This window comes from Heloderma suspectum, chromosome 2 (assembly GCF_057233095.1).
Source record: "Heloderma suspectum isolate Gila_16-S chromosome 2, 16-S_ref, whole genome shotgun sequence".
Taxonomy (NCBI): Eukaryota; Metazoa; Chordata; class Lepidosauria; order Squamata; family Helodermatidae; genus Heloderma; species Heloderma suspectum.
The window spans coordinates 179,506,569-179,534,401 of record NC_139459.1 but is presented as its reverse complement, the minus strand read 5'-3'; the positions used below and the strand labels follow the sequence as shown (position 1 = coordinate 179,534,401).

The 27,833-nt window shown below is 46.4% G+C and overlaps 1 protein-coding gene across 4 annotated transcripts; it reads left to right on the top strand.

Annotated features, from left to right (window-relative positions):
* The first annotated feature begins 456 nt into the window (after positions 1–456).
* LOC146353471 (putative keratin-87 protein) lies at positions 457–21,591 on the top strand. 4 transcript variants are annotated; one of them, XM_084836499.1, is made up of 6 exons: positions 457–1,476; positions 10,740–10,896; positions 13,675–13,735; positions 16,416–16,508; positions 19,457–19,603; positions 21,382–21,591. In XM_084836499.1, the coding sequence occupies exons 1-5, from the start codon at positions 1,413–1,415 to the stop codon at positions 19,553–19,555; spliced, it is 474 nt and encodes a 157-aa protein (XP_084692625.1). In that variant the 5' UTR covers positions 457–1,412; the 3' UTR covers positions 19,556–19,603; positions 21,382–21,591. The 4 variants fall into 4 exon arrangements, 3 of the variants coding, with proteins under 3 accessions (XP_084692625.1, XP_084692626.1, XP_084692627.1); XM_084836500.1 differs by having other exon boundaries at positions 629–814; positions 13,672–13,735; XR_014788074.1 differs by having other exon boundaries at positions 705–814; positions 16,416–16,513; positions 21,382–21,572.
* Positions 21,592–27,833: the final 6,242 nt, after the last annotated feature.

Sequence of the window (27,833 nt, the reverse complement as noted above, 5' to 3'; positions counted from 1 at the left end):
AGTGGGCGCCAGTACCTAGCACGCCAGTACTCAGTAGGAAGCTGAGGAAGCTGGGGAAGCCGTTTTCCGCTCTGGTAAAAAGTGGGAAAAGTGGGTGGCAGGGACATATGGATGTAGTGGAGAGATTGATGATTGTGTGAGTGGCTACTGCGGTTTCTGAAGCATACCGTTGACCGTCCGGGTGCCCAGGCCAGTAGCAAAGTGCGTGGTGTGTAAAATCCTCTTGTGTCGGCCAGTGAGACCCCTTACTCACTGACCAATTCCCATTCCCTAATTGTGTCTGTCTTCAATTTAGGAGGGAGGCTATGGGTGGTGGGGGAAGCAAACCTTGCACCCCCTTGAGATGTATGTCAAACAAAGAAGAAAAAAGGTTTTTTTTTAAAAAAAAGATTCAGAATAGAGAGAGAAAACAGCAAAAAGCTCAAGGTCGAGCTGAGAGAAAAAAAAAACAAGATCTGAGGCTGTTAATTAGAAAAATGTTGCAGGACAGTCTGGCTTTTAACAAAGCATGGGAGCATGAGAGTGTAAGGCCGAAGAAGTAGCTGTTAGCCTAGCGCGCCGAGAGAGGGGGGGCAGGAAAATTGCCCACAACGTTCTGAGTTGTGCAACATCATCACCTCGCCTAATTGAGATAAAATCCCTAAGAAATGGAAACTGAAAATGAAGACCCAGAAGATGAAGGCAAAATAGAAAATAAAGGTGAAGAATCAGCCCCCAGAGCACAGGCTAGACCCCTCTTCGAGTGAAAAGTGTGCCATAAGACTGTCCCAAAGCAGAATGAAGCGGAAAGACCATGTTGAAGATCTCTGTCAAGGTAACCGTGTTTAGCTTTGAACTGTGTTAGAATTGCATAGAGCCTGTAGCTGACCATCAGCTATATGATTTCTGAAGAGCGTAACCATTAAGCTTTTGCCGTGGGATTCCCTGCAATGAAGAAATCTCACTGATTTGAGTGTCCAGTGTTACACTGCCTAAGTGTGTGTGCTAAAGAGACCGAGAAACCAGACAGCATGTTCCTGGCCAAGCCAAAATCACGCTACTGCCATGCTCCTGGAAGCTGCAATAAACTGTGTAAGCTGGGAGACCCAACCTGATTGAGAAGAAAAGAAGATATTGGAGCAACTGTCTTGAAAAACAATGAGATCTGTGTAGCTGGCTGGCTGACGCTGTCAGTGATGTTACAACTTTAAGACTGTTTTCCTGTTTGAGACCCCAGCGAAGAAAGCTAACCCGAGTTATTTGTTGCCCGTGCCAAAGCAAGAATTTGGTGGCCCTGTACCTCATCGTGTCCTGTTTTGAGCTTGGGATTTACAAATACAAACAAACTGAGAAGCTTGCCTTTGAAGTCCTGCAAATCACCCCACCGCCTTCCCGAAGATTAATGGCTGCCTGAAAAATGCAAGTATAAAGCGATGCCCATCACCCCCCAGCGTCCTGAGTTTCGGCACTCAGTGTTTCAGTGCTTTCGTGTACCAGGTTAGAAAAGAAAAAAAAAAGAGTAAGTTCTTAAAATGTCTGTGAGAGAACCTGACAGAAGTAAAATAAAATTTACAGAGGAGTTGCCCAAGTTAAAGCGTCACGGCTAGAGAGCTGAGCTGTGCGGCTCTGTTTAGACAGAGGCCTTGCTAAAAAGTTAAAGGCCCTTGTCTGTCAGAAGGGGTGTAGGGCCACACTTTCCCTTTTTAAACTCATGCAAAAGTAGAGAGCCTTTGCTGGAAACATCGCATCTTCATTGCCCAGAGCCTTCTCTGTTTGCCTCCATCATCATCTGGGCTTTTTAGAGACACTCTGCACATGAACTAAAATTTTAAATTGTCAAAGACTTGCCATGGACAGTGCTGTGAAGCTTTTGATAAACTTAAGCTCTCATCGCTGTGGACCATGTGTCTATGTTTGTAGTCAGCTCAGTGTACAGCAGGCTAAGTTTGATTTATAACTTTTAAATTTCCTTCTGCTAAAACTCATGCAGCATAGAGTTGCTGATGCAAAAATGGTGACCTAGAACTCTTTGTGTGTGTGGGTATGCCTTTCCCTTGATTTTGATGAGCCCTGAGCTTTCAGCCAGAAGAGCAGTATAATTGCTGGATCTGCTCCATCATGCCTTACCATGCAAAAAGTGTTTTCCATTCATTGTGTTAAATTGCAGAAAAAGTTTGTTGTATATATTTTATGATTTCTTAAATATCATAAAATATATGTGATATTTGCAGATTAGTGTTAGTTGCAACTCCAAATAATACTAAGTGTGGTTCCCAATGGATGACAAGGAAAGAAAGACAAAAGCAAGTAAAAAAGAAAAAATAGAGAAAGTAGAAGACAGATAGAGAAGAGAGAAAAAGAAAAGGCAAAGAAAAAACATTTGTAAAAAAGAAGCGTGGCCATAGTTGCCCCCAGGGTAAATTAAAAGCAGCTGATTGTGCCTGGAGCTTATTACCTGGAATAAAGTAGCCACAATAATGTAATAGTTCTTTAAGATAAAGAAAATGTAACTAGAAGGAGAAGAAGAGCCTATCCCAAATGTGTGTCATTGGGACTAGTGTAAGGCAGAAAGGTTTAAGTAAGTTTAACTTGAAAAAGACAAATAAAGAGACAAGGCTGGTGCATGGAGCAGAAAGTTTTGTGTAAAAAGTTTGAAACATGATCTGCAATACAGGCAGATCAGCAAAGAAAAAGAAAGCAAAAAAAAGAGAAAAAATTTGTCTTCCCATACTAATAAATAAAAGTGTTATCAAGCACTCTGAGAAGCGAAATTGTTTACAGGAAGCTGTGCCTGAGAACCAAACACTTCTAGCCTATGCTGAAAATGCTTGCTAGTGTTGTGCTGCCTCATGGGTAACATGTATAGTATAAAAACCCATTTAGTGCAATAGCTCGTGGTTCAGAGAAGCTGTCTGATCCAAAAATTAAGTACGCCTGTGTGCTGTAAGTTACCCAATAAAGCCTCCTTGTAAGTACCCCCCCCCCCCGCTGGAATCCCAAAACACAAGTGGGGCTAGAGCGCCTCACCCAGTATCAAACCCTGCTGTTAAAAGCCATGAAAGCAGGTATGAAGAAGTCAGTTAATATGACCAAAGTGTCTAAAGTGCTGCAAGGTGCCACCGAGGCCCCAGAGCGTACTTGGAGCGTCTTTCAAATGCCTATCGCCAGTATACCTCCCTCAACCCAGAGGCCCAAGAAGACATGGATGAAAAAAAGAAAAGAAGAAGACCCGGCAGAGGCAGAAGATTCTTAAAAAAAGAACCAGTGTGCCCAGTGTGGACAAGATGGACATTAGTGGCATGAATGCCCAAATAAAATAAATCAAATACACAAAGGAAAAAAACAAAGGGGCCAGAATGGGCGAAGAGGGAGACAGCTTGAGAAGGGCCGTAACATTAACTGTGAGGGGCCGTGACATTGACTTCATAATTGACACTGGAGCAGCATCAAAAGCAAGCAAACGTTAGCCTTAAACAAGAAGTCCAAACACTGAGCAAAGGTCTTCAAGCCCAGCGTCGCTTTGTCTTAAAAAAATAAGCCATTCCCATCACAGAAGTTCATCCTTTCCAACCAAGAGTTAAAGTATGAGTTAAAGAGGGAAAAATAACCCTTTGACTCCCAGATGGAAAGAACTCAGAACTGTCATACTTTCCACCCCCGCAGCTATGAAAGCAGCTAGAATTAAACCCTGGATACATTGGACACGAGTCAAGAGAGCGAGAGGGGGAAAGTAGACCATAAACAGAAATCCTGAAAATCCTTTAAAAATCATTCTGAAAAAGCAGTAAGAAGACTCAGGCTAGACCTTACTGTGGACACACCGGGAAACTGTCCCCCTGCGTACGGTCAGACCTGCAACTGGAGAATTGAAGAAGGGGACTAAACCCTACTGCAGCTTGCCAGGTGAATAGCTGCCCAGCGTACGGTCAGATCCCAAAGAAGATCAAACATGCGTGTTATAGTGTTAGTAGTGTTGCATTGTGTTTCCTTAATAAGGTGCAAAAAGGGGGGTCTGTCCCTGGAAAAAGAAGTTTGTCCCAGTGATTTGCTGATAATTACTGGCTTCACCTGGCTAACATCACGAGAGTAAAACATTTTTGTTTGCCAAGACGTATACCTGCAAACAGGCTTATTAGCTCTTGCCTAATACCTGTCTGTAGACATCCTGGGAACATTCAAAAAGATACCATGTTAAGAGTTTATAGTGTAAGTTTAACTTATTCCCAAAATGCTAATTGGGGCGTAGTTGCAAAGATCCTACCCCCTACAGAGTTCACTCTACGCACCCCCATCATTGCTGAAACAAATGCTACGTGTGCACGAATGCTTAATTGTCAAAAATTTTCCAGAAAATATAAAGCTATCCCTGGCCCCCTTCCACTGTAATAAAATTCAAAACATATCTTTTAATGATGCCCACATACTTTTGCCTCATGGATGGTTTTAGACATGTAATTCCCGCACTTGGTCATTCATTCCTGCCAACTTGTCTAATAACCACCCATGTTGCCTCAGCCGCCAATTAAACTGGTGCCAATTCTTCCCCTGTAGCCCGAGAAAATCCGTTGACGGCAGCCTCGAGCACTCCAACTAACTAAAAATTGTAATAGTCATGTGCAGTTATATTCTGACTCAGAAAAATTGGCCTTAGCAATGTCACTGGTTAAGGTTCCAGGTTTAGCCTTGGCTGATGGTCTGGAAATCAACTGGTTAGCTTGCAGCTTAGCCAAAAGCATAAATGCCACCTCACGAGCATTGTCATTGTTAAATAAAAAGCTGCGTGATCTAAAAGGTGCAGTTCTAGAAAACAGAGCTGGTATAGATTACCTCTTCCTTCTTCATCATTTAAGTTGTGAGACACACCAAAAGCTCTGTTGTTTTAACTTAACTGATAATGGCAATGCTGTAGATGAACAGATCAACAAGCTGCACAATATAGTAGCTAACAAAACAATAAGACAAAACAATTAGCTCAATTAGTTAACCCCTTGGCTTCCAGATCTTAGCTGGCTTAAAAGCATTGTTCATCCTAATTCTACCAGTATTGTTCATAAAAGTTCTGTTATGTCTCTGCGTTCCTTGTCTTATGCGCTGTTTAACCAATCTGTTTTATGTCTCAGCTAGTAAAACTGCTGCCCTCTATGCTCTAATAGCCCAACAAGAGGCTAATATGTATGTCACAAAAAGCTTTGTATAGTTATCAGAAATGCTATAATTGTAATGAAATTATGCATTTAAGGGGGGAATGTAGCAGCCATATCGGGGGTCAGACTAAGTAGCCTCATGCAGTCTCATGCTTCATGTTCTTGCTGAGCTCTTTCTCCCTTGAATATATTGTTGTAAGCTGACGAGACACAGGAATTCCTTATCTTGTCAAAGGTCATACAATTGTATATCTTGTTCTCTGCTGTTCTCTTCTGTTCTCTCCTTATCATGGCTACCCTATAACCCAGTTCTTGTATTATAAACAATGGTGCTAGGAGGAAAAATGTTGAGGATTGCAACCCCATGCGGGAGGGAGAGGAGGAGCCATTTCATATATGTCACAATGTCTATAAAACCAATGTGCTAATGTAAATCGGGGCTTCTGGCTCTTTGGAAACGATTCCAGCCTTAAGCCCGCGCGTTAAATAAAGAATCTCTTTTTCCTTCACTCCGTGGTCTCTCTGACTCTGGGTTCTGCAACAGGACAAAAGCTAATAGAGTTTTGCCAAGAGAACATGCTGATCATAGCAAACACTCTTTTCCAACAGCACAAGAGGCGACTCTACACATGGACATCACCAGATGGTCAATATCGAAATCAGATTGATTATGTCCTTTGCAGCCAAAGATGGAGAATCTCCATACAGTCAGTAAAAACAAGACCTGGAGCTGACTGTGGCTCAGATCATGAGCTGCTTGTTGCAAAATTTCGGCTGAAATTGAAGAACGTCGGGAAAACCACTAAACCCTTCAGGTATGACCTCAATCATATCCCTTATGAATATACAGTGGAGGTGAGGAATAGATTTCAGGGATTAGACCTGATAGACAGAGTGTCTGAGGAACTATGGACGGAGGTCCGTAACATTGTTCAGGAGGCAGCAACTCAATCCATCCCAAAGAAAAAGAAAGGCAAGAAAGCAAAGTGGCTGTCTGATGAGGCTTTACAAGTAGCTGAGGAAAGAAGGGAAGCGAAAAGCAAGGGAGAAAGGGGAAGATATATCCAACTGAATGCAGAATTCCAGAGAATAGCAAGGAGAGACAAGAAGGCCTTCTTAAATGAACAATGCAAAGAAATCGAGGAAAACAACAGAATGGGAAAGACTAGAGATCTCTTCAAGAAAATTGGAGATCTCAAGGGAACGTTTTGTGCAAAGACGGGCATGATAAAGGACAAAGAAGGCAGGGACCTAACAGAAGCAGATGAGATTAAGAAGAGGTGGCAAGAATACACAGAAGAACTATACAGGAAAGATCTGAATGTCCCTGATAGCCATGATAGTGCGGTCACTGAACTTGAGCCGGACATCCTCGAGAGTGAAGTCAAGTGGGCCTTAGGAAGCATTAGTAACAACAAAGCTAGTGGAGATGACAGTATTCCAGCTGAGCTACTTAAAATCCTAAAAGATGATGCTGTTAAAATGCTGCATTCAATATGCCAACAAATTTGGAACACTCAACAATGGCCGCAAGACTGGAAAAGGTCAGTTTACATTCCAATTCCAAAGAAGGGCAACGCCAAAGAGTGTTCAAACTACCGCACAATTGCGCTCATTTCACATGCCAGCAAGGTGATGCTCAAAATCCTACAAGCTAGGCTTCAGCAGTATGCGAACCGAGAACTACCGGAAGTACAAGCGGGGTTTCAAAGAGGCAGAGGAACTAGAGATCAAATCGCCAACGTTCGCTGGATCATGGAGAAAGCAAGAGAATTCCAGAAAAACATCTATTTGTGCTTCATTGACTACGCTAAAGCCTTTGATTGTGTGGATCACAACGAACAGTGGCAAATTCTTAAAGTGATGGGAGTACCAGACCACCTTACCTGTCTCCTGAGAAACCTGTACGAGGGTCAAGAAACAACAGTAAGAACCAGACATGGAACAACCTATTGGTTCAAAATTGGGAAAGGAGTACGACAAGGCTGCATATTGTCGCCCTGCTTATTTAACTTATATGCAGAGTACATCATGAGAAACGCTGCGTTGGATGGATCACAGGTCGGAATTAAGATTGCTGGGACAATTATCAACAACCTCAGATACACAGATGATACCACCCTAATGGCAGAAAGCGAAGAGGATCTAAAGAGCCTCTTGTGGAGGGTAAAAGAGGAGAGTGCAAAAGCTGCTTTGAAACTCAACATTAAAAAAACGAAGATCATGGTATCTGGCCCCATCTCTTCCTGGCACAAAGAAGGGGAAGAAATGGAAGCAGTGACAGATTTTACTTTCTTGGCCTCCAAGATCACCGCAGACGGTGACTGCAGCCATGAAATTAAAAGACGCTTGCTCCTTGGGAGAAAAGCTATGGCCAACCTAGACAGCATAGTAAGAAGCAGAGACATCACCTTTCCGACAAAGGTCCGTCTAATCAAAGCTATGGTTTTCCCAGTAGTAATGTATGGCTGTGAGAGCTGGACTATAAGGAAGGCTGAGCGCCGAAGAATTGATGCTTTCGAACTGTGGTGCTGGAGAAGACTGTTACGAGTCCCCTGGACTGCAAGGAGGTCAAATCAGTCCATCCTAAAGGAAATCAACCCTGAGTGCTCATTGGAAGGACAGATACTGAAGCTGAAGCTCCAATATTTTGGCCACCTAATGCGAAGAGAAAACTCTCTGGAAAAGACCCTGATGCTGGGAAAGACTGAAGGCAAAAGGAGAAGGGGACGACAGAGGATGAGATGGCTAGATAGCATCACCGATGCAATGAACATGAACTTGAGCACACTCCGGGAGAGAGCGCAGGACAGAAAGGCCTGGTGTGCTATGGTCCATGGGGTCATGAAGAGTCGGACACGACTGAACGACTGAACAACAACAACAAGGACTCCCCATCCCATAAATTTATTTGTGAATATATATAAAGCCATGAACACATACATTCATTTAAACAATATTCAAAGACCTATAGCACCATAAATTGCCTTTATACGTATACAAAAATATGATGATTAAAAACATACAAGGATCGACAGCACTACAAATTTATTTCTGAATCATACAAGAACCCACCACCCCATAAATTGATATTTAAAACTATATACATCTCCTAGTCTATAAACTGATTTTTAAAAATATCCAAGACCAATAGAACCATAAACTGATTTTTAAAAACATCCAAGACCAATAGAACCATAAACTGATTTTTAAAAATACACAAGGACCTCCTACCCCATAAATTGATTTAAAAAACTATAGCCCCCATCCCCAAAATGGTTTGTTAAAAATATGTGAAGACCCCACATCACACTGTGAATTGGGAATCCACAGCACGAGCACCACAAATCCACACACACACCACTCAGTCTCTGACTCATACATATAGAACCCCGAGCCATACATACATAGAGAACCCCCACTGACTCATACACAGAGAACCCCCAGCTCTCTCTCTGGCAAGCACGCGCGCGCACACACACACACACACACGTGTGCCGGCGGCATGTGCACCGTGGGGCTGAGATGGGGCTCCCTTCGTCACAGCACCACACAGAAATGAAGTCATCTAAACCTGGAGCAGGAGAGCAGCGTCTGTCTCCCGGTCCAGGGGGCTTCTGTGCTGCGCGCTGAGGAAAGGAGCCCGCTCCTCCCCATTCGGCACAGGAACGCTGTGGCGATGGAGGGGGAGAGGGGATGCGCTGCCCCTGCGCTCCTCCCAGCCCTGCTCCTGTCGCGGCAGAGGGGCAGGCGGCTTGGCGAGGGGGCGGGTGGCACGATGCGGTCCGTGCCAAGCCGGGCACGCACGGAGGGCCATGACCTGGCGTTCGTTCGGGGCCAAGCCAGCGGACATCGCCAGGCCTCGAGCTGCAAGAAGATGCCCATGCCATCCCTTGGGGAAACGGGGCTCCCTGCCCGGATCACTGGGCTTCTAGGCCCCATGATGGGAGGGCGGAGAGAGAGCGCCCGCATGCTGCTGCTCCCGACTCACTCCGGCGCCATGCCCTCTCCGTCCTCAGCAGGAGAGAACGTGGCCACCAGGTTTCCTGCCCCACTGAGTGTGCCAGGCAGCCCTCACTGTTGAGGAAGGGAGGGGCAGCCAATCGGATGTGGCTCTCTGGCTTTCTCGCCTTCCACGAGGGCTCTGCACAAAAGCCATTTCCCCAACACAGAGCAATGTGTGCCTGCACGCACGCTGCCCACTCACAAAAGCGACAAAAAGGAAGATGCTGGGCTGTTGCTGCCGCTGTAGCATGACTTTCCTAATGACTGGGCTGTTTGGGGGACTGGGGGGATCAGGAAGGGAGGTGAAAAGCGAGAGGCAGGGCTGTGCTCTCCATGCCCTGCCACTGGGCCATCTCTGGTGGTGGGTTTGCCCCTGAGACCTGGATAACCCCAGCAAAGGTTCGGCAGGCACAGATCTGCTGCTAGTAGTTTTCCTGATGGCTTTGGAAAGCGAGGCTCATCCAGGAATGGCCATGCAATCCAGAGCTAACACTTGCACCCCAATTTGCCAGAGGGAAGAAACCAGGGGGTTCCCCATGCCATTGGAAGGAGACGTGAATGGAGGATTAGCCAGACTTTTTCAAGGGATCTGCTTTGGTGAGCTTTGGTCCATGCAGGGTGCCACGAGTGAGTGCACCGCACTAGTATCAGTCGCTCCACAGAACATACTTCTGGGTGGGGCGGGGGTTGGAGTGAATGTCATCTGACTGGCAGGGGGTGCTCAACCAATAAGAGAGGCTTCACCCCAAGCCAGGCTCTCCCTCCCCCATTCTGCTTCGATAAAATCCTGGGAGGTTTCCTCCTGTGTCTTGACAAGAATCGCTCTCCTTCTCTCTCACTCTCTCTCTCCCCTGCTCCCGTATTAAGTATTTCCTTAAAGCAACAATCATTACAGCATCACAATGTTCTCCCTGCCATGAAGCTGGGAGTAATCTCCTTCTCTGCCCCCACCCCACATCACTTACTTCCTCAAAGCAACAATCATTACAGGAACACAGTGTTCTCCCTGCCCTATTGTGATCAATTGAAGCTTTGAAGTTTTGACATGAAGGCTCCTAAATGCATAATTTCAGTTCATGGGAATCTCAGTAACTTTTGGGTGTGCACTTTTCGGGACCAAGCCTCATTGACCACAGTGGGACTTACTTCTGAGTAGTCACACATATGTTTGTGCTGGGAAAGACAAGGATGGGAAACAAAGGGATGGGGAACCAGGCCCCATTTTAAACTGAGGCAGCGCAGTGTTGAAGGTGACAAGTAGTTACTTCCAAATGGCAATAAACCAAACAAGGGAGAATCGCAGCATCGAGATCGCACTTTGCAGCCTTGACTACAAAAAAGACATGGTGACTCTCAGTTAAATAATAAAACATGATTGAATACACAAGGATTTGAACCCAGACTTTTAAGAGTTAAGCACTCAAAACCCTGGGCCTGGAGGGAAGAATCTGCCAGTTCTGGTTCCTTCCACGTTCAAGATTTTAACAATCTCAAATTCTTTTATCCAGAGTACGGAAAACTTTGTAAATGTTGGTAAATACTTATTAAATCTCCATGTACAAGGCAGATCTAGATGTTCCTATGTTTCACCTCCATTTTCTGGAACAACAGAAAAACATTTGGGAGGCCAAGCAGACTCTGTTCAGGATCAAGACTTGAAATCTGCTCCCCACAAGAGAAACCTTCGTGTCACCTCTGAAGACCGCATTGCTATCCCGACGGAGCAGTGGAACAGGGCCATCACAGACGATGAAGACATTACAACCCAGTAAGTTACTATCATGTGGCAGCCGGGAGCCAGAACGCTGTCTGACATTCCAGGTCAAGTGTCAACACTGGGGACGGAAGAATCAGTCAGTTTCAGTTTCTCTGGGTTTCTCACTTTCATAGTCTTCCGTTTGGTTCATCTGAAATTCGAGAATTATTTTTTAAGTTCATATGGAAATTCATAAGCATTTTGGTGCACTTTTCTCCATTGTACCTGATATACACAATTTTGCAAGCCATTTTTCTAAATGACGCATTTTCAAACGTCATTTTCCCTAACATACGCAGTAGTTTTGTATAGATGTTTAATTGGGGAACTGAAGTTCGCAGTTTTGAAAAACCTACCCAAATTCACAATTTCCCAATCGAATGAAAAGAAAAACAGGTCACAAACGAGGATGGGAGCTAGATGAACCAAGCTATGAAGTGGATTTTGGAGACTTTTATAGCAAATGCGGGCATCCTTGGTTCTCCCATTCCTACTTTCAAGGGATGACTGAGTTTCAGTGTGAATAGGGGTTGAGAAGTGTGAAATTGGGTAATCTCCCATTAAAACACAAACTGAACGCCTTTCTCTCCCATCCCTAGTCAATACTTGTCCTGGATCACATGAAAGGCCAACACGCTTGTACGCATGTAGAACCCTCTGACACACATTGCCAGGAACTTGGGCATAGAGTCACCGCTTGCCATGGAGAGGTTGCCTTTTTCACTGATCCCAGGATGAATGGAGCAAGAGAACACAGACCAAAGTTCAGAGCAAATAATATGCCTTGGTATTTCGGTGTGGTGTAGTGATTAGAGCATTGCACTGGGATTACGGAGATCTGGGGTCTAGTCCCCACTTGGCTATGAAGATCACTGGGTGAGTTTAGGCCAGCCACTGACACTTAGAGTAACTTCCCTCCAGAAGGGGAAAAAAAAGGCGGGTTAGAAATGTAATAATATAATAAATGAAAATATATACAAAGGTCAATTAATACGCAACAGTGGTGCAGATAGATATGATACACAACATAGACAGCATAGCTCAGACTGTCAGCTTATTTGAATATATTTGCAGAATAAGAAAAGGGAAAGACACGCGTACAGAGAGAGGGTGTGTGTGTGAGGGCTCATTGCCGCTAACTAAAGCGTACATGACAGGGATCCAGCAGATTGAGTAGGAAACTGAGTTCCAACAAGACATACTTAAAGTGTGACTGGAACAGGGTTTGGGTGACTGGAGGGGTAGAGCAGAGAGCCAGTCGAAAGAAAAGAGGGAAATCAGAGAGAAAAAGAGATTAAGGCTTCAACACCACACACCTGGTGTGAGTCCTTCTGAACTCAATGGCGTTACTTCTAAATAGACTTATATAGGATTGCAGTCTCAGGTGTGGCTATTTACCTATCCCTGAAGAGGAGGGATGGGTGCTTTGCCCTGCCTGTAGAATGGCAAGCTATGGTTTGCTTTCGTTCCCATGCAGGTACAGGTGGTGACGGGGGACTGAAGGCAGGGAAGCCTCTGTAGATTCCCTTGAGCTCTGCAATGTACAGCACTCAAGGCAAGAGTGGGTTCTCTTGAGCTGTCCCAGTTGGTAAAAAAATGTAGAATGGAAGCTATCCATGCTTAAAGACACTCACTTGGTCTCCAGCAGCAGTTGCCTATTTTTTTTTTTTTTTAACCCAGAGCATTGAAGACCAATTATAGCACATGTTGGGCTCAAAGGCCTTAGCACAGACTGACATTCTCCCTGGGATTACTGCCCGGGAAGGTGTTCCAGTCAAGGCGGCTCACTTGGGATTGTGATTTGAGCTGTGATCCATTCCCAAATTCTGGGCAGGCGGAATATTCACCAAACCATGAAGATTCAAGTAGGTGGAGTTTTGAAGGGGAACTTTTTCTGCATATCTACAGTGTTCGCACCATGCAAGGAATCATCTATCAATTCCTTGCAACCCGAGTTTATGTCCTCACATTATAACCGCACACTTTGGGCTCATCTGATATGGGATCTAGATCAGGGAAAGAGTGATGGGTATGAAGTTTGCAGGGGGAGGGAGTAGACAGCCTTCTCTCCGCCTCCCCCTGCGATCCTGATGCAGAAGGGTCTCCACTCTCTCCCCCAGAGGTCATCAAATAGATTGCACTTTTCTCACTGGAAAAGCAATCTGTATCACTGGGGATGTGTGGGAACTTGGTTTCAGTTCACAAATCATTTGAAAATGCTGTTCGCAGCCCCGAATGTGAACCTGAATGTGAGCACATATTCTCTGAACATTTTGCAGCTTCCCGAGCTTGCATTTGTGTTTGAAAAATGCACAGCTTTCTCAAAACGCACAAAGTTCTGAACATGCACAACTTTGGGGAAATCTACACATTTTCCAACTCCAGCAAATGAAAGAACAAGTCGCCAGTGAGAACGGGAGGGGGCCAGACTGAGCTTTGGAGGAGTTTCAGAGAAGTTCAGTGAGCTCGAGCATCCCTGGGTCTCCCACCTCTATGTACCGCTGGAAGCAATGCTACTGTCAGTGTGAAATCAGTGTGGGGGATCCTTTGGTGCTTTGGGGAGTCAGGGCACCTGGGGAGACACAGTCATGGTCTTGGGGGGCTTGCTACAGCCCCGAGGCAACACATTGTACACCCCTGCTTCAGGCCAATAACTGCAGGGGGCGGGTTGCAGAAGTATATTATTACCGTCCGTCCTCATTTCAGGTGCCTAAACCCGGACGGGAGATAGAATATGTACACACAGAAAGGAGAGAAACCCTCAGTGACGTTTGTGTCTTGCTCCAGCAGATATGGAGACAAGGTCGGCCAGCTCACACCTACTGAGAACGAGTCTGTCAGGGGCCAGAAGGTGAGGCTGCATTCTCCCAAGGTTGGTGGCCTCATGGATCAAGTGGGAGGAGAACAATCTATTCATTTCTTTCTTGCGCTGCCAAGATAACAGGAGCAGACCTGAAACGCTTAATATTTACCCTGGAGGAAGCGCTTGCCTTCCTGCATCGACACCATGACGCGGTATTCAGTCTCTGAATTCTCTATGAGATGTGTGGTAATAAAACATGGCCATTTTGATTGCACAGGCTTATTAGATAAGGAGACACCAATCAATGGAGAAAACATTGCGGAGGAATAGTTAGAGGATTTCTGCCAGGAGCTGGGAGGCCTCAATTCTGGTTTGGGGGCTCCCACTCTCCCCTCCTATTGTCATATATGAATACTGCTGCTTCACAACAGCGGTGGGGAACTCCTTTCAGCCTGCAGGCTGAATTCACTTTGGGAGAAACTCTCATGGGCCACTTTCCAGTAGGGATGTACGAAACCCCCCTTACCTGGCTCCACCGGGTTCCCCTGGGGGGGGGTAGGCACTCTGTCCTTCCCCCCGGAATCCTGGCCGGCCGGCTCTGCTCCGCGGGGATTCCACGGAGCTATCGGCCGGCTCTGCCAGCAGCCGGACATCCGGCTGCTGGCTAGCAGGGACGCAAATGGCGGCAGCCATAGCCGCCGCCGTTTGCATCCCTGTATTCAGCCATGATAGGCTACGTAAAGACTATGGCCTATCACGTCTGGGTTAAAAAAAAAAGCATATGCAAATGGCAGCAGCTATGGCCGCCACCATTTGCATTCCCTATTTTTGGTTGTCTTAGTCTACGTAAATAGTTACGTAGATTAATACGGCGAAACAAAGGGGGAACGCAAATAGCGTAGCGGACGCTATTTGCGTTCCCCCTTAGTTTCGCCGTCTTAGTCTACGTAAATATTTACGTAGACTAAGTCAACCAAAAATAGGGAACGCAAGTGGCGGAGGCTGTAGCCGCTGCCATTTGTGTACGCGTGTTTTTTTTTTAACCCAGACGTGATAGGCTACGTAAGTCTTTATGTAGCTTATCACGAATGGGGGGGGGGGAAAGACTGCAAATGGCGGTGGCGGTGGCAGCCAGTCGGAAGACCAGCCCCCGCCGCCCCCGCCCCCGCCCCCGCCGCCTTCGCCAAAGCTGCTGCTGGAGCCGCTGCCATCCGGAACATCCGCCCCAGGTAAGTCTCATCCTGGGGGGGATCCGTGGGGGCCGGGGGGGTGGCAGGCCGTTCCACCATGGAGTTTGGGGGCCGAATGCACTGGCATTCGGCCTCACCAAGATCCGTGGCGGAATTCTCTGACATCCCTACTTTCCAGTGGAGGGAGGGACTGAAGGAAAAGGGCTGAGGAGGAGGAAATAAGAACATACCAGCATATATGAGTGTATACCTCAGGGTTCTGGAGGGCTTTGTGCTGCAACATGAACTGTCTTGGCCGGCTGGCCCCCACAGTTGGTATCCACTGCAATGCAGGTGAGGGCAGTGTTGTGTCTGGCTCCAGGGATGAGGTGGAGTTAATGCTCTGCCGAAATCTGTCCTCCATTGTCCTCTAGGTTCCCCCCCCCAAAAAAAAGAGGCTTCCTTTGTTCTGCCTCATTCAAGATGGTTTATAATTCATTTTTGTGGTAGTTTTGAGCTTACGTAATCACAGCTAGCCTCCCAGGCTGCCTGCACATTCCGATCTGAAAAAGCCCCATGGGAGGAATTACCTCTTGTGCCTTAAACTGGGCTTCAGTTGAAGCATGGGAAGCTGAGGAGGCTGCAGGCTGCCAGAGAGATGACTGTACAATGAAAAGCCAGACAGTTGCGCTCACTCCTCGGCCACCTCCTAAGTAAGGTAAGCCCAAGAAAACCAGACCCAACCCAGGAGAATTCCTCTGAAATTTCTTCACCAGTGAATGTCTGTTCTGAGGCAATTTCTCTTTTGCTAAATTGAATGAAAATGGTAAAAAGGATGGGAGAAATTTTCAGCACAGCACTAGTGGTGTCCATCCGAGGAACCTGGAGGGGCAGATTCCCCCCCCCCCAAGCTGCATTGAATTTGACCCGGGGCCTGAGGTTCCCCATTGTGGATTTAGGAAGAAACCACAGAATATGTGGTTCTGTATTCAGACTGACTGGATGTCAGCAGTGGGTCAGCAACTGGAGGCCCCTGGCCAGATGCGAGACAAATCCCCCCTTCCCTGCTCATGGCTGCCACTCGCCTGCCATTGCCAACCTAGATGTACAGAAGTGACTTCTAAGCAGGTATGGAGAAACGGGTGGGAATCGCAGCTGAAACTGCTAGGAGGCCATTTTCTGGAGTGAGGGTTTGAGGCACTGGCCCACCGCCCCTCACTCCCTTCTCACAATGGCCCCCCAGGACAACTAGTTGCTGACCAGGGACAGAAAGAGTTAAAATGGGCCTCTGTACATGTGCGTATATCCTTTTGCTTCCCAGAGCAGTGTCTGCTCATCCTGTGCAGATACAAGTTGCTGGTTTGGAGTCTGAAAACAGACAGAATAGTAACATCCAAACAAAATAAGAACAAATGCTTCTAGCACACACTGCCTCCTGTAGTGTATTCTTCAGTGTGTCAAAAAGTGAGCATTTGGGGCTTGCTTCATGTAATCCCCCCTGAGAATGCTCCCCTCCCCAGTGAAGTCTAGACGAATGTGTTTCCTTACTGCCTGTTTAGGATGAGGAGGCTGCCAAGGCTGAAGGAGATGCGCAGGCCTTCATGGATGCCCTCTTGGAAGAGATCAACTTCCTGCGTCGATTTTATGGAGCGGTGCGGTATTGAGTCCCTTGATTCTCTCTGAGTAGTGTGGTAATCCAAAACAGAGCACTTTGATCCTGCTGCCTTACTATATCTGGGGACGCAATCACTGGGAGAAAAGTTGTGGAGGTTTCTGGATGGGAGCTGGGTTAGCTGAATTCTGGTTTCCTACATTGCCTTCCTACGTCGATGCTCTGATGCGGTATTCAGTCTCTTTGTTCTCTCAAGTCATGTGGTAATAAAACCCAGCACTATTGATTGCACAGGCTTAATATATAAGGAGACAACCATCAATGGAGGGAACACTGGGGGGGAACAGTTACAGGATTTCTGTCCGGAGGTGAGGCACCTCAGGTCTGGTTTGGAGGCTCCCCCTCACCTCCCCCACTGTAATGTATGGATGCTATTGCTTCAAGACAGGGGGGAGGAACCCCTTTCAGCCTGGATTCAATTTTGGAGAAGCTCTGTGGGGCCACATTCCAGTGGTGAGTGCGGATAAAGGCAAAGGGTACGGCCCGAAATACAAAAATACCACAAATATGAGTTTAAAGCTCTTGCTCCCAGTAACTACGCCTTAGGAGAGCCATTTTGACCTTTTAGAGTGGGGGAAAGCACTGTACAAAAGCCAGGAAACCAGATACCAGAAGCAGCTCACAGACGCCTGATGCACCAGAGCCCTCTTGTCTGACCAAAACATTTTGCATCTTTCTTGAACGTAAAAAGTGTTCATTCACTTGGCCTGACGTCTTCTAAATAGTCCTGGGCTGTTTTGTACTCAAATATAGAGAAAAACGTTTACAAAAGTGAGTCATAATGTGCCAGCTCTGAAAAATGTACGCATAAGGGTGGGATCCTATGCAGAGTGCAGCAGCTCGGCTGTTGTCGGGAGCTGCCCCTTCGCAGCGTGCAACTCCTTTGCTGGGGGAACTGCGCTGGCTGCCTAATCGCTACCAGGCCAGGTTTAAGGCAGGACAGCAGTTCGAGACCCGAGTGCCGCGTGACGGAGTGAGCTCCCGTCTTCAGTCCCACCTCCTGCCAACCTCGGAGTGAGCTCCCGTCTTCAGTCCCACCTCCTGCCAACCTAGCAGTTCGAAAGCAAGAAATTGCAAGTAGACAAATAGGTACCGCCTCGGCGGGGAAGGTAACAGCGTTCCGTGCGCCTCGGTGTTCAGTCATGCCGGCCATGTGACCATGGAAGCGTCTTCGGGCAGCACTGGCTCTTCGGCTTAGAAACGGGGATGAGCACCACACCCTAGAGTCGGGCACGACTGGCTGGGGACACCTTTACCTTCACCTTTTTACAAAGCCCTAAACAACGTGGGACCAGGATACCTAAGAGCGCCTCCTTCTTTACCAACCTGCCCGGTCTCTGAGGTCATCAGAGGGCATGTTCCTGGTGGCTCCACATGGACCCATGGCCCGGTTGGAGTCCACCAGGAAAAGAGCCTTCAGTGTGCTGGCCCCCTTCCTGTGGAATTCCCTGCCTTTAGAGGTCAGGCAGGTGCCAACATTGTGTTCCTTCTGGCGCCTCTTGAAGATGTTGTTAGTTTGAGCGGCCCTCCTTGCGTGACCAGCCGCAGTTTATTAAATTCCACCTTATTGGGATTTGTCTTTTAAAAAAATCATCCCACTACAATTAGGGATGGATGAATCTGTCAAATTCCATTTCTCCATTTTGGAGAAGCTCACAGGAGCCTCCGGGGGAGGGGGAGGGGGCTGAAGGCGAAATGGGTGAGGACAAAATGCCGAAATGCCAGCATCGGGAGGGAGGAGGGTCTCAATGTCCGTTTCTCTGTTTTCATTGGTCCAAACTTTAGTTTGATTCATCTCCAGCTTTGAGAATTTCTACAGTTTTAAGTTCGGTTCATCCCAAACTTCAAGATTTTTTTTTTTTAAGGTTTGAATGAAAATTCACAAGGGAGGTTACCTGATCAAAAAATGAGACCAGATTCATCTGGCAGGATTTATTCTTTACAAGTCCATGTTGATGTTGAGGAATCACTGCATTGTTTTCAAGGTGCTTCCAGATGGACTGCTTTATCATCTGCTCCAGAATTTTCCCAGGGATTGATGTCAGACTGACTGGTCTGTAGTTCCCAGGTTCCTCCTTTTGACCCTTTTCGAAGATAGGGACAACATTAGCCCTCCTCCAATCATCTGGCACTTCACCCGTCCTCCATGATTTCTCAAAGAGAATAGACAGTGGTTCTGAGAGCTCTTCTGCCAGTTCCTTTATTACTCTAGGATGCAGTTCATCTGGCCCTGGAGATTTGAACTCAAAGTAATTAGGTGTTCCTTGCCCATATGCCTATCGATCTCAATGGGCAATTCTGCCCCTTCAGCCTGTACTTCGCCTTTACCAGGGGGCTCATAGACCCTCTTTCGGAAGAAAACTGAGCCAAAGTAGGAATTGAGCACTTCTGTCTTTTCCTTGTTCTCTGTTATCATTCTGCCATCCTTATTTAATAGCTGAACCATCCTTTGTAAAAATAACAACAACAACAACAACAACAACAACAACAACAACAACAACAACAACATCTTTTCCCCCATGAAAAAAAATCTGAATTCATCTAATCCGATTGTTTTCAAGCTGGCTAATTACAGATGCTTGATATGCTTAGGAACGTGTAGCGGTTTTTCTATGGGGATAAAACGGATTGTATTTGAAATTGTGATGCTTCATATTACAGAATTAAAACTGATCAGCAAGATATAGAGATTCACCTTTTCAAATTTCAAAATCAAAATGAAGAAGAAACCAAATTAATTCTCAACCAATGGCCAGTTTATCTTTTGTAAAACATTTTGTGCACATGGCATTGTTTTACAGGGAAAGGGGCACTGTTGGGTTGAAAGATAAAGAGCTGATCCTGCCTCCTCACTACCACCAAAGTGAAGCTATAGAGCCATAAATCTAAAATATTTCCCACTCCTGATCTTTGCTCCATATTTTTCAGGAGATAGCTCAGTTGCTGCAGGAAGAATGGAGTTCCACTTCTGATAACAGTCAAGACTTGGGCCTGAGCACCATCTTTGATGAAGTGGAATTAGACTAGAAGGACAGCATGAGCAGGAGCCATGCTGAGGCACAATACGCAACCAAGGTGAGCAAACTCCATCCCTCAAAGTGGCGCTCGGGGGAAGGTGGCTCCTGTCCTAGATGTCTCTTTCCTTCAAGCCATCTGATCTATGTCACATGGCTCTGAAAACTTAATAGTGCTGCGCTGAAAATGTCTCCCACATTTTTTCAACCATTCTCATTCAATCTGATGGCAAAGAAATTGCTTTCGAAAAGGAATTCCAAGGAGAATCAAATTTTGGAGAAATTCTCATGGGTTGGGTTTCTTGTGCTGATCTTCCTTACAAGGTCGCCAAGGAATATGGGCATGAGCATTCTGTCTTTCCTTGTCCAATCATCTCTCTGTCAGCCTGTAGGCTCCTCAGCTTCCCACACTTCAACTAAAGCCCAGGGGAAAATATTCTGAGATAACTTCTCCCATATGGCTTTTTTCAGCTCAAGAAGTGCAGGCAGCATGGGAGGCTGCAGAGCAATGGAAAAATGTGTAATTGAGAGAAAAACACATACACTGATAGTGTCCCTGGCTGCCTCACTGTGGTTAGGCAAGCTCAAAACCAGCAATAGACAATTAAGGTTAAGAACACCCCAAGAATGAGGCAGAACAATGGAAGCCTCTTTCATGGGGGAAGAAAAGCTGGAGGACAGATTTTGGCTCAGCGCTAACTCCACCTTGTCCCTGGAGTGGGACACAACACTGCCCCCTCACACCTGCAATATGATGGATGCAAAATGGGGACCAGCCTGCTAACACAACTGATGCTGCTGCCACTTTTAGTGGCAACACACAGACACACACACACCCTCAACTCAAAACCCTTAGGAAGAAAGAAAAAAGCTGTGCCACAAACCCTGCCAATGGTAAGTCCTGCCTGTGAGAAATGGTTGAGACGTTATCCTCCCCCTGAAGAAACTGGATGAAATTCCCCAACACCTCCATTTCTCTGTCCAAAAATAGCGTGGAGAATTTCAAGAGGGCATTTCTGCACAGCTCTCCTAGTTGATATCTTAAATTATGGAATCAGTTGGAAATGAAATTATTATTAAAAACCCCTGACAACTCTCAGACAACGTATTATTATTAGGAGTGAGAGTGGTAATGGCAATTCTCTGGACAGACTAGAAAAAACCTCTCCTGATGCAGGTTTCTGTCATGCATTGGCTGCCGCAGGCCCAGTGAAGGGGCTAGCCACAAAGCAAGGTGATGAAACAGGGAAAGGTCCAAGCACAGGCAGGCAGGCAGGCAGATATGAGGGGCCAGGCTAAGGCAGGAGCGGTCAAGACGGCAGGCAGAGGTCAAAGCACAGCTAGGCAGTCAGATACGCTGCACAGCGCAGCGGTAGAGTCATGCAGGAGTCCAAGGTCGGTAGCACAGCACGGTTGAGCCATAAGACAAGATCAGGAAAACAGGATACAAGGCAGAGGAGCTGGTAAGACATTGTTTCCAGCACTGACTAGGCAGACACAAGGTTTTTTTACAGTATTATTACCGGAGCCTGCTGAGCCCCACCCGAGCTCCGTTGCAGTACATTAGGGCTCCCTGGGCCCTACTCATGAGGAGGCACCTTCTTTGCAAGCGGGCACTCCTTCGCCTGGCCATGGTCTGAGGCTGTACCTTCAGGCACCGGTGCTCTTGGGGGCTGGGTGGTGGCTCAGCATCCCCCTCTGACTCAGAAGCCGAAAGGTCTTCTCAGTAGGCTCCAGGTCAGTAGGCTCTGGGTCATCATCTGAAGAGGTTTCCTCCAGAGGGGCATGGCAATGTGCAATGTTTAATCTCTTGCAACATTTCTTTGTGCTTTCACACAGGACTTGATGCAGCAAGGAGTCCAGGGAGTTATGGAACAGATTTCCTTTTGTGCACAGACCACCCTCTTAAAAAAACAAGAACACCCACCCTTGGCTAATTCAATCAGTAGCAGGAATCATTCTTTTTCCTGCATTCTTTTCAGTCCTGTGTCATTGCCCAGCATGTGTAAGCAATAAACTTCAGCATCAGCTAAGCAACCACTTTTTATCAATCATGTAGCATCATGTACTTATTCACATGGAATGATAACCCAGAGTATGGGTTGAGTGTGGTTGGTTGTTGACTTGTGGGTTGTCAATACGTGCAAACCCTGCACTATGGCTTCTCAACACAAACAACCCAGAGTTCATGACCCAGCAACCAGTGGGGAGTGGTGGCTAATCTGACTTGGGGGACAGGGAGGCAGAGCGGAGGACAGGTTTGCAGAGGCAGAGCCACGGGGTCACAGGAGGTAGAACAGTCTTTGAATCCCCAGCAGCAAGCTTCCCATACCACGGAAAGGAAGAACTGGGGCACATGGCCTTCACGACTGTACATAGGAGAGGGTGGGGAAAGCACAGCCACACAAAAGCACTCCTTTGGGTCCACTTTCTCTTGTCCCAGAAACAACTCTGATTCCACAGAGAATCGTGAGTGAACAGTGGGGGCGGCGAGGTGTCACACAACCACACAAAATCGCCCTGGAGGATCTCCTCCTCTTGACCCTCCACCATGCGGAGGACATCTGACACCTCTGACATGACACCCATCAGCCGCCCCGCCCCCCTCTCCCACCCCACAAGGAGGAGATGGCGCTCCTTTGGCAGTAGTGCTACCACTGCTGTCGGCACCAGTCTCCTCTAACACTGACCTCCGGGTACTGCGACTGGCCTCACCAACTGCGGAGGACACAGCATGGCTCCAGAGGAATCTGTGGGGCTCGAAGCAGCCCGAATTGCCCTGCAGCAGACACCCCCCTCCAGACCGGACACTGGGGGGTTCGTACATCCTTATTAAGACCTTCTTGCTCAGCTAGGCTGGCATTTTGGCCCCACCCCCTTGCCTTTGCCCCCTCCCACGACCGGAATGCAGCCCCTCCTCCAAACTGGGAGTTGGCCCTTGGTTCAGCAGCCCCTGTAGTCGAACAAAAAGCAGAGAAGCATGCCGAACGCTGTTTAAATGCTGTTGGGCTTTGGTATTTTGAGGAATCTCCAGAGTACTACCACCCACTATAATCTGAAAAGGCTGTTCCTCCCCAATGGAAATCTAGCCAGGGCCAAGGAGGGGTCCTTGAGCGAGGGAGAGCGCCTCCCTCCCTAGCCTATTGCGGGAAAAACCACAGACGCAAATGGTGTAGTGTACGTCATTTGCGGCTGTAAAGCCCTTAGTTTAAGTGCTCGGGTGAAAAGGGGGTGGGGGCAGGGGCAGGGGCCTCCCTTTCTTGGGAACACCAGAGGGCTGGATGTGGCACCTGTGTCTGGGGTTCTTCATCCCTGTTATACGATGATGGTGATGATGATGATGATGCAATGGTGATTGGTGGTTGTAGGAAGGGGTGGGGCCAGGGGAAACATGTGTGGCCTTGATATGATAGTGCTCTTCAAGTACTTGAAAGGCTGTCACAGAGAGGATGGCCAGGATCTCTTCTCGCTCATCCCAGAGTGCAGGACATGGAATAATGGGCTCAAGTTACAGGAAGCCAGATTCCGGCTGAACATCAGGAAAAACGTGCTGACTGTTGGAGCAATACGAAAATGGAACCCATTACCTAGGGAGGTGGTGGGCTCTCCCACACTGGAGGCCTTCAAGACGAGGCTGGACAGCCATTTGTCAGGGATGCTCTGACTTGGATCCCTGCATTGATCAGGGGGTTGGACTCGATGGCCTTGTAGGCCCCTTCCAACCCTACTATTCTATGATTCTATGATTCCACGAAGGTCAGGTCATGCTGATCTTCCTTGGGAGCTATAAGCCCAAAAGTACAGGACTTGGTGCCAACACAGTACGCACAGGAATGTTATGATAAAGGTCATCAAATTATGATTACCATGTTGCCTGAAGCTTCAGCTGTCTCCACACTCAGAATAATGGGGACATGAAAGAGTTATAGCCATTTATCAATTCTTCCTAGGAACTGGATGCTCTTCACAAGCTTCATGGCCCATTATGTGAGGACTCAGCCTGCCAATGTTCAGAGAATTGGGTGCTGAGGATTTTGTGGGAGGGAAGCCTTTAAAGTGGGGGGGAGAAAAGGATCCCCCAATTGTTCTTATAGGAAATGAACATAATATACATGTAGATGGAAATGACCCAACAGGAGGCATGTCCAGTCCCTCCTCAGATTGGCCCAATGGGGCCATAGGACGCTTCTATGAGACTGCTTTATCACAATAGACCAACAGAAAGAAGTTTTAGAGCCAGAACATACACTTATGACAACAAACACATATTCAGATTGGCCCCCACAGGGACTCTGAACCCTGTATGGTCACATCCCCACCCCCAACAGGCCCATAGGAAGAGTCTGAGGCCCAGAAACATCCTGCTCCACCAGCCAATCAGAAGGGGTGGAGCCAGATTTGATCGAAGCAGCCATTTAGTTGGTCCAGACAGGTTTTCTGCATGGAGAACATGGAGAGGCCAAGCACCCTTGAATACTGAATCCCAGAAAGCTGTAATAAATCACGGTCAAGTGACGCCTGCATATTTTTACGAGAATTAGGAAGGGAGAGCCTGCCACAGCTCTTGTTAATGAAGGAAGAAAAGATGCTGCTGTAGCAGAGAACATACCTGTAGCCATTTATATATATTTTTACGGAGTTCCTGGAATGTTTGAGGAGGCTGTCACAGCACAGGATGTAAGCAGCCTGTGAAAACAATGTAGAGCACCCCCAAGAAGTGGTTTTATGGCAGTGTATAAAAGAAAGATATTAGGAATCGTACTTCTATATAGATGTGCTGTCACAATTCCTAAAAAAGTTATAATTGCAGTTTTCACAGAACTACTGGGGGGTCAAGCCTTATGGACACAGAAAAAGAGGCTTCCCCGTTGTCAATAAATATGAAACTGCCTAGCAGCTACCTCTGTTCTGTTTGTTTTCTTTTTTGCAGAGCACTTGATATACCACAGGCTTACCTGTAACCTGGTCCTTTATCCTTAATATGTTGCTAGGGTTTCCTAAAAGTATGCCCACCCCTGTAAAGAAACTTTGCATCATGAATCCCCACAATAAGATGTAGAAGATGTCCATGTACGTGCGCGCACGCACACACACACACACAGGTCAAGCAAGGGAGTACACAGAGCTGTCAGGATCCAACCACTAGGTACCCCTTTTGTTAGAGTTTCATATTAGCCTTGCTTAGCAGCGCCCCCAGCCTTTTTTCTGTAGAGCACCTATTTCCAAGTAGGGCTGTGCATCACTTTGGTGCCGAATCAGAGTACCGAAGCAAATTGGGGTGCTTCAGGAGTGCCTGGGTGAGATCCGAAGCAAATCAGACCAGCACTGAGGCAGTCCGAAGTGAAGCGGGTCACCACCGAAGTGCCTCGGTCTGCCTCGGAGATTTGGAGCAATTCTGATGCCTTCGGAAGCCCAGACAGCCTGCCTCTAAAATGTATCAACTGAAAGATCAAGGAGGGGGAGAGGAGGAGCAGGGAGGGGGGAGAGGAGAGGAGGTGGAGGGAGAGGTGAGCGTTGGCAAATGGCAGCTCTAGTTGCTAAAGTAGGGATGAACTTAACCCAGCGGTCTCCAATCACTGACCGTGATTGGATGCAGTATGTATTGGAGAGATCAGCCTGTTTTTGTTTTACTGTGAGAGAGAGTGCTTAGAGGTGGTGGAGGGAGTTTTTCGAGTCACTTCCTTAGCTGGCTAGGTCTATGTGGTGTGTGTGTGTGTTGTACCGAAGCTTTGTTCTTATTCTTTCCCACACAGCCCTTTTCATTTTAACCATTCCCTTCCTTTCTTTTCTGGATTACGTACGTATATGAATAACCAAAAACATTCAAAGTACTCCAGTCTCCTCCTTGCCTTGCCTTGCTCTTTGCCCCTCCACCCTTCTGTATTATTCAACCATTCTTATTATTTTTCTCTGTCTGTCTTTCTTTCTTGCTTGCTTGCTTGCTTGCTTGCTTTCCTCCTTCCTTCCTTCCTTCCTTCCTTCCTTCCTTCCTTGCTTTCTTCCTTCCTTCCTTCCTTCCTTCCTTCCTTCCTTCCTAGATTATTAAAAAGCAGTTTCCTTCCCTTGCCCTTTGGCTCCCCCCATTGCCATTCTGAACTCAACTCTGTATTCATAGTTTTCCCTGTCTTTTTTGCTAGATTCTTAAAAAAAACTACACACACACACACACACACACACACACACAGAGACCGCTCTGTCTGTCTGTCTGTCTGTCTGTCTGTCTGTTTCTCTCTCTCTGTCTTTGCAATCAGAGGTACAGTGCTTCTGAACACTGAGGTCCTGTCTCGAATATGAATATAAGAAGAGCCATGCCGGATAAGGCCAAGGGTCTAGCATTCTGTTCACATGGTGGCCAACATGGTGGCCAACTACCCTTATCCGCCATGAATTTGCCCAATGCCCCTTTAAAGCCATCCAAATTAGTGGCCGTCACTGCATGTTGTGGCAGCGAATTCCATCGTGTAACTGCACACTGTGTGAAGAAGTACCTCCTTTTACCTGACCTGAATCTCCCACCAATCTTCATGGGATGACCCCGGGTTCCAGTATTATGAGAAAGGGAGAAAAATATATCCTTATCCATTTTCTCTACCCATGCATAACTTTAAACGCCACTGTCATATAGTGGAGGCGGTGGCCAGTCTGAATGGTGGGACGGAGCTCAAGTCAGCAGAGGCATGCCAGGGGTCAGGAGGGGCAGAGCCAAGAGGGATCAGTGGATGTGGGGCAGTCTGTGAATCCCCAACTCACGCCACAGAAGAAGAAAACTGAAGCACAAAACGTGCAAAAGGTGGGGGGGGGGGATCGCGTAACCACACAAAAGTACCCCTTTTTATCCACATTAACACCTACTGAATATGCTGTTCTGAAACTCTTAATTAATCAAGAGGATATAAGGAGGGCGTGCGCCAATCTTAGATAGCATTTGGAAATTTAAACTACCAGCAAGCACCACTTGCACAGCAAAAAGCAGAAGTATGGCAGTTGTACAAATCTAACCTGAATTGAAATCAAGGAGTTGCAGACTTTTACAAAGTGAATTTAGCTCAAGAGATCCTTTCAGAAGAAGAAAAAATAAATTATATTAAGACGGTTTGCATTTTGAATAAGTATCACAATCCAATTAACTTTCTATTCCTTTAAATCATCGTTTGAAGGTTTTAATGTTTGAATTTATACAGCTGAAAGCTATGTTTTTGTCCAGCCCCCTTTATCTTCTTCATGACCTTGAGAAAACAGCAAAGCCAAAATAAGTGAATCTTTGGCAGAAAGCCTCTAATAGGCTGGAACGATACCAACTGAATAAAGAGGGAGTATTGCTGACACCTGCTGGATGCTAAAAGACCAGCAGGTTATGAAAGATCTTTCTTTTTTTACGTTCTTTTTTTAAAAAAATCGTTTTCTCCTTTTGATATTGCGAGAGATTTCTTTTGGCATTGGAGGATCAGCAACTTACTGGATATCCAGATAGACTAATTTATAAAGGAAGTAATGAAGAAGATAATTGAATAAGCGCTATGAATTTGGATAAACCAGCAAAGGATATCAGAACAACTCGGAATTCCCAGAAGGTGTGGTCTTCTCTTACAGAGAACAGAGATTTAAGTTGAACTCCGTTCAGAAAGCAAGGGAGTTCCTTCGAACTTACGGAAAAGATTGGACAGACCTACAACCTGATGTACAAGAAGAGGACAGCACTCAGGGTGCCACAGGTGGAACTTAAGAAAGTACCTTAATCTTGTATTTTCTAAAAAATGGATTATAAATTTTGAACGTGGAACATTAATGGGGCGAATGCTCCTCAAAAGAGAAAGAAAATATTTTACTGTTTACAAAAATTGCAACAAGAATAAGATACCAAATATTTAATCAATAAAAAAACTAGGTGAAGAGTTTATAATTGCAAGCCGAAAAAAAGAAAAATGGAGTAGTTTTATATATTAAGCCACATTTGGGACCAGAACTAGTGTTGTCAGATGAACAAGGTCATTTTGTGTGGGAGTTAAAATTACACGGAATGGTGTATCAACGTTGATTTTAGGGGTTTCTGCACTTCATGACCACAAAGCGGAATTTTATGAGGATCTCTTATCCAAACTCGTGGATCTAACTTTTGACAGTTGGTGTTTAATGGGAGATTGGAATGGGGTGATTGCACCTCAAATCGATAGAATATCGGAGAAAAAAATAAAGTGTAATCAAGGGAAATTACCTAAAAGATTCTTTGAACTGATGGACAATTTGGCTTTAGTAGATGTATGGAGAGATAAAAATGGAAACTCCAAAGAATA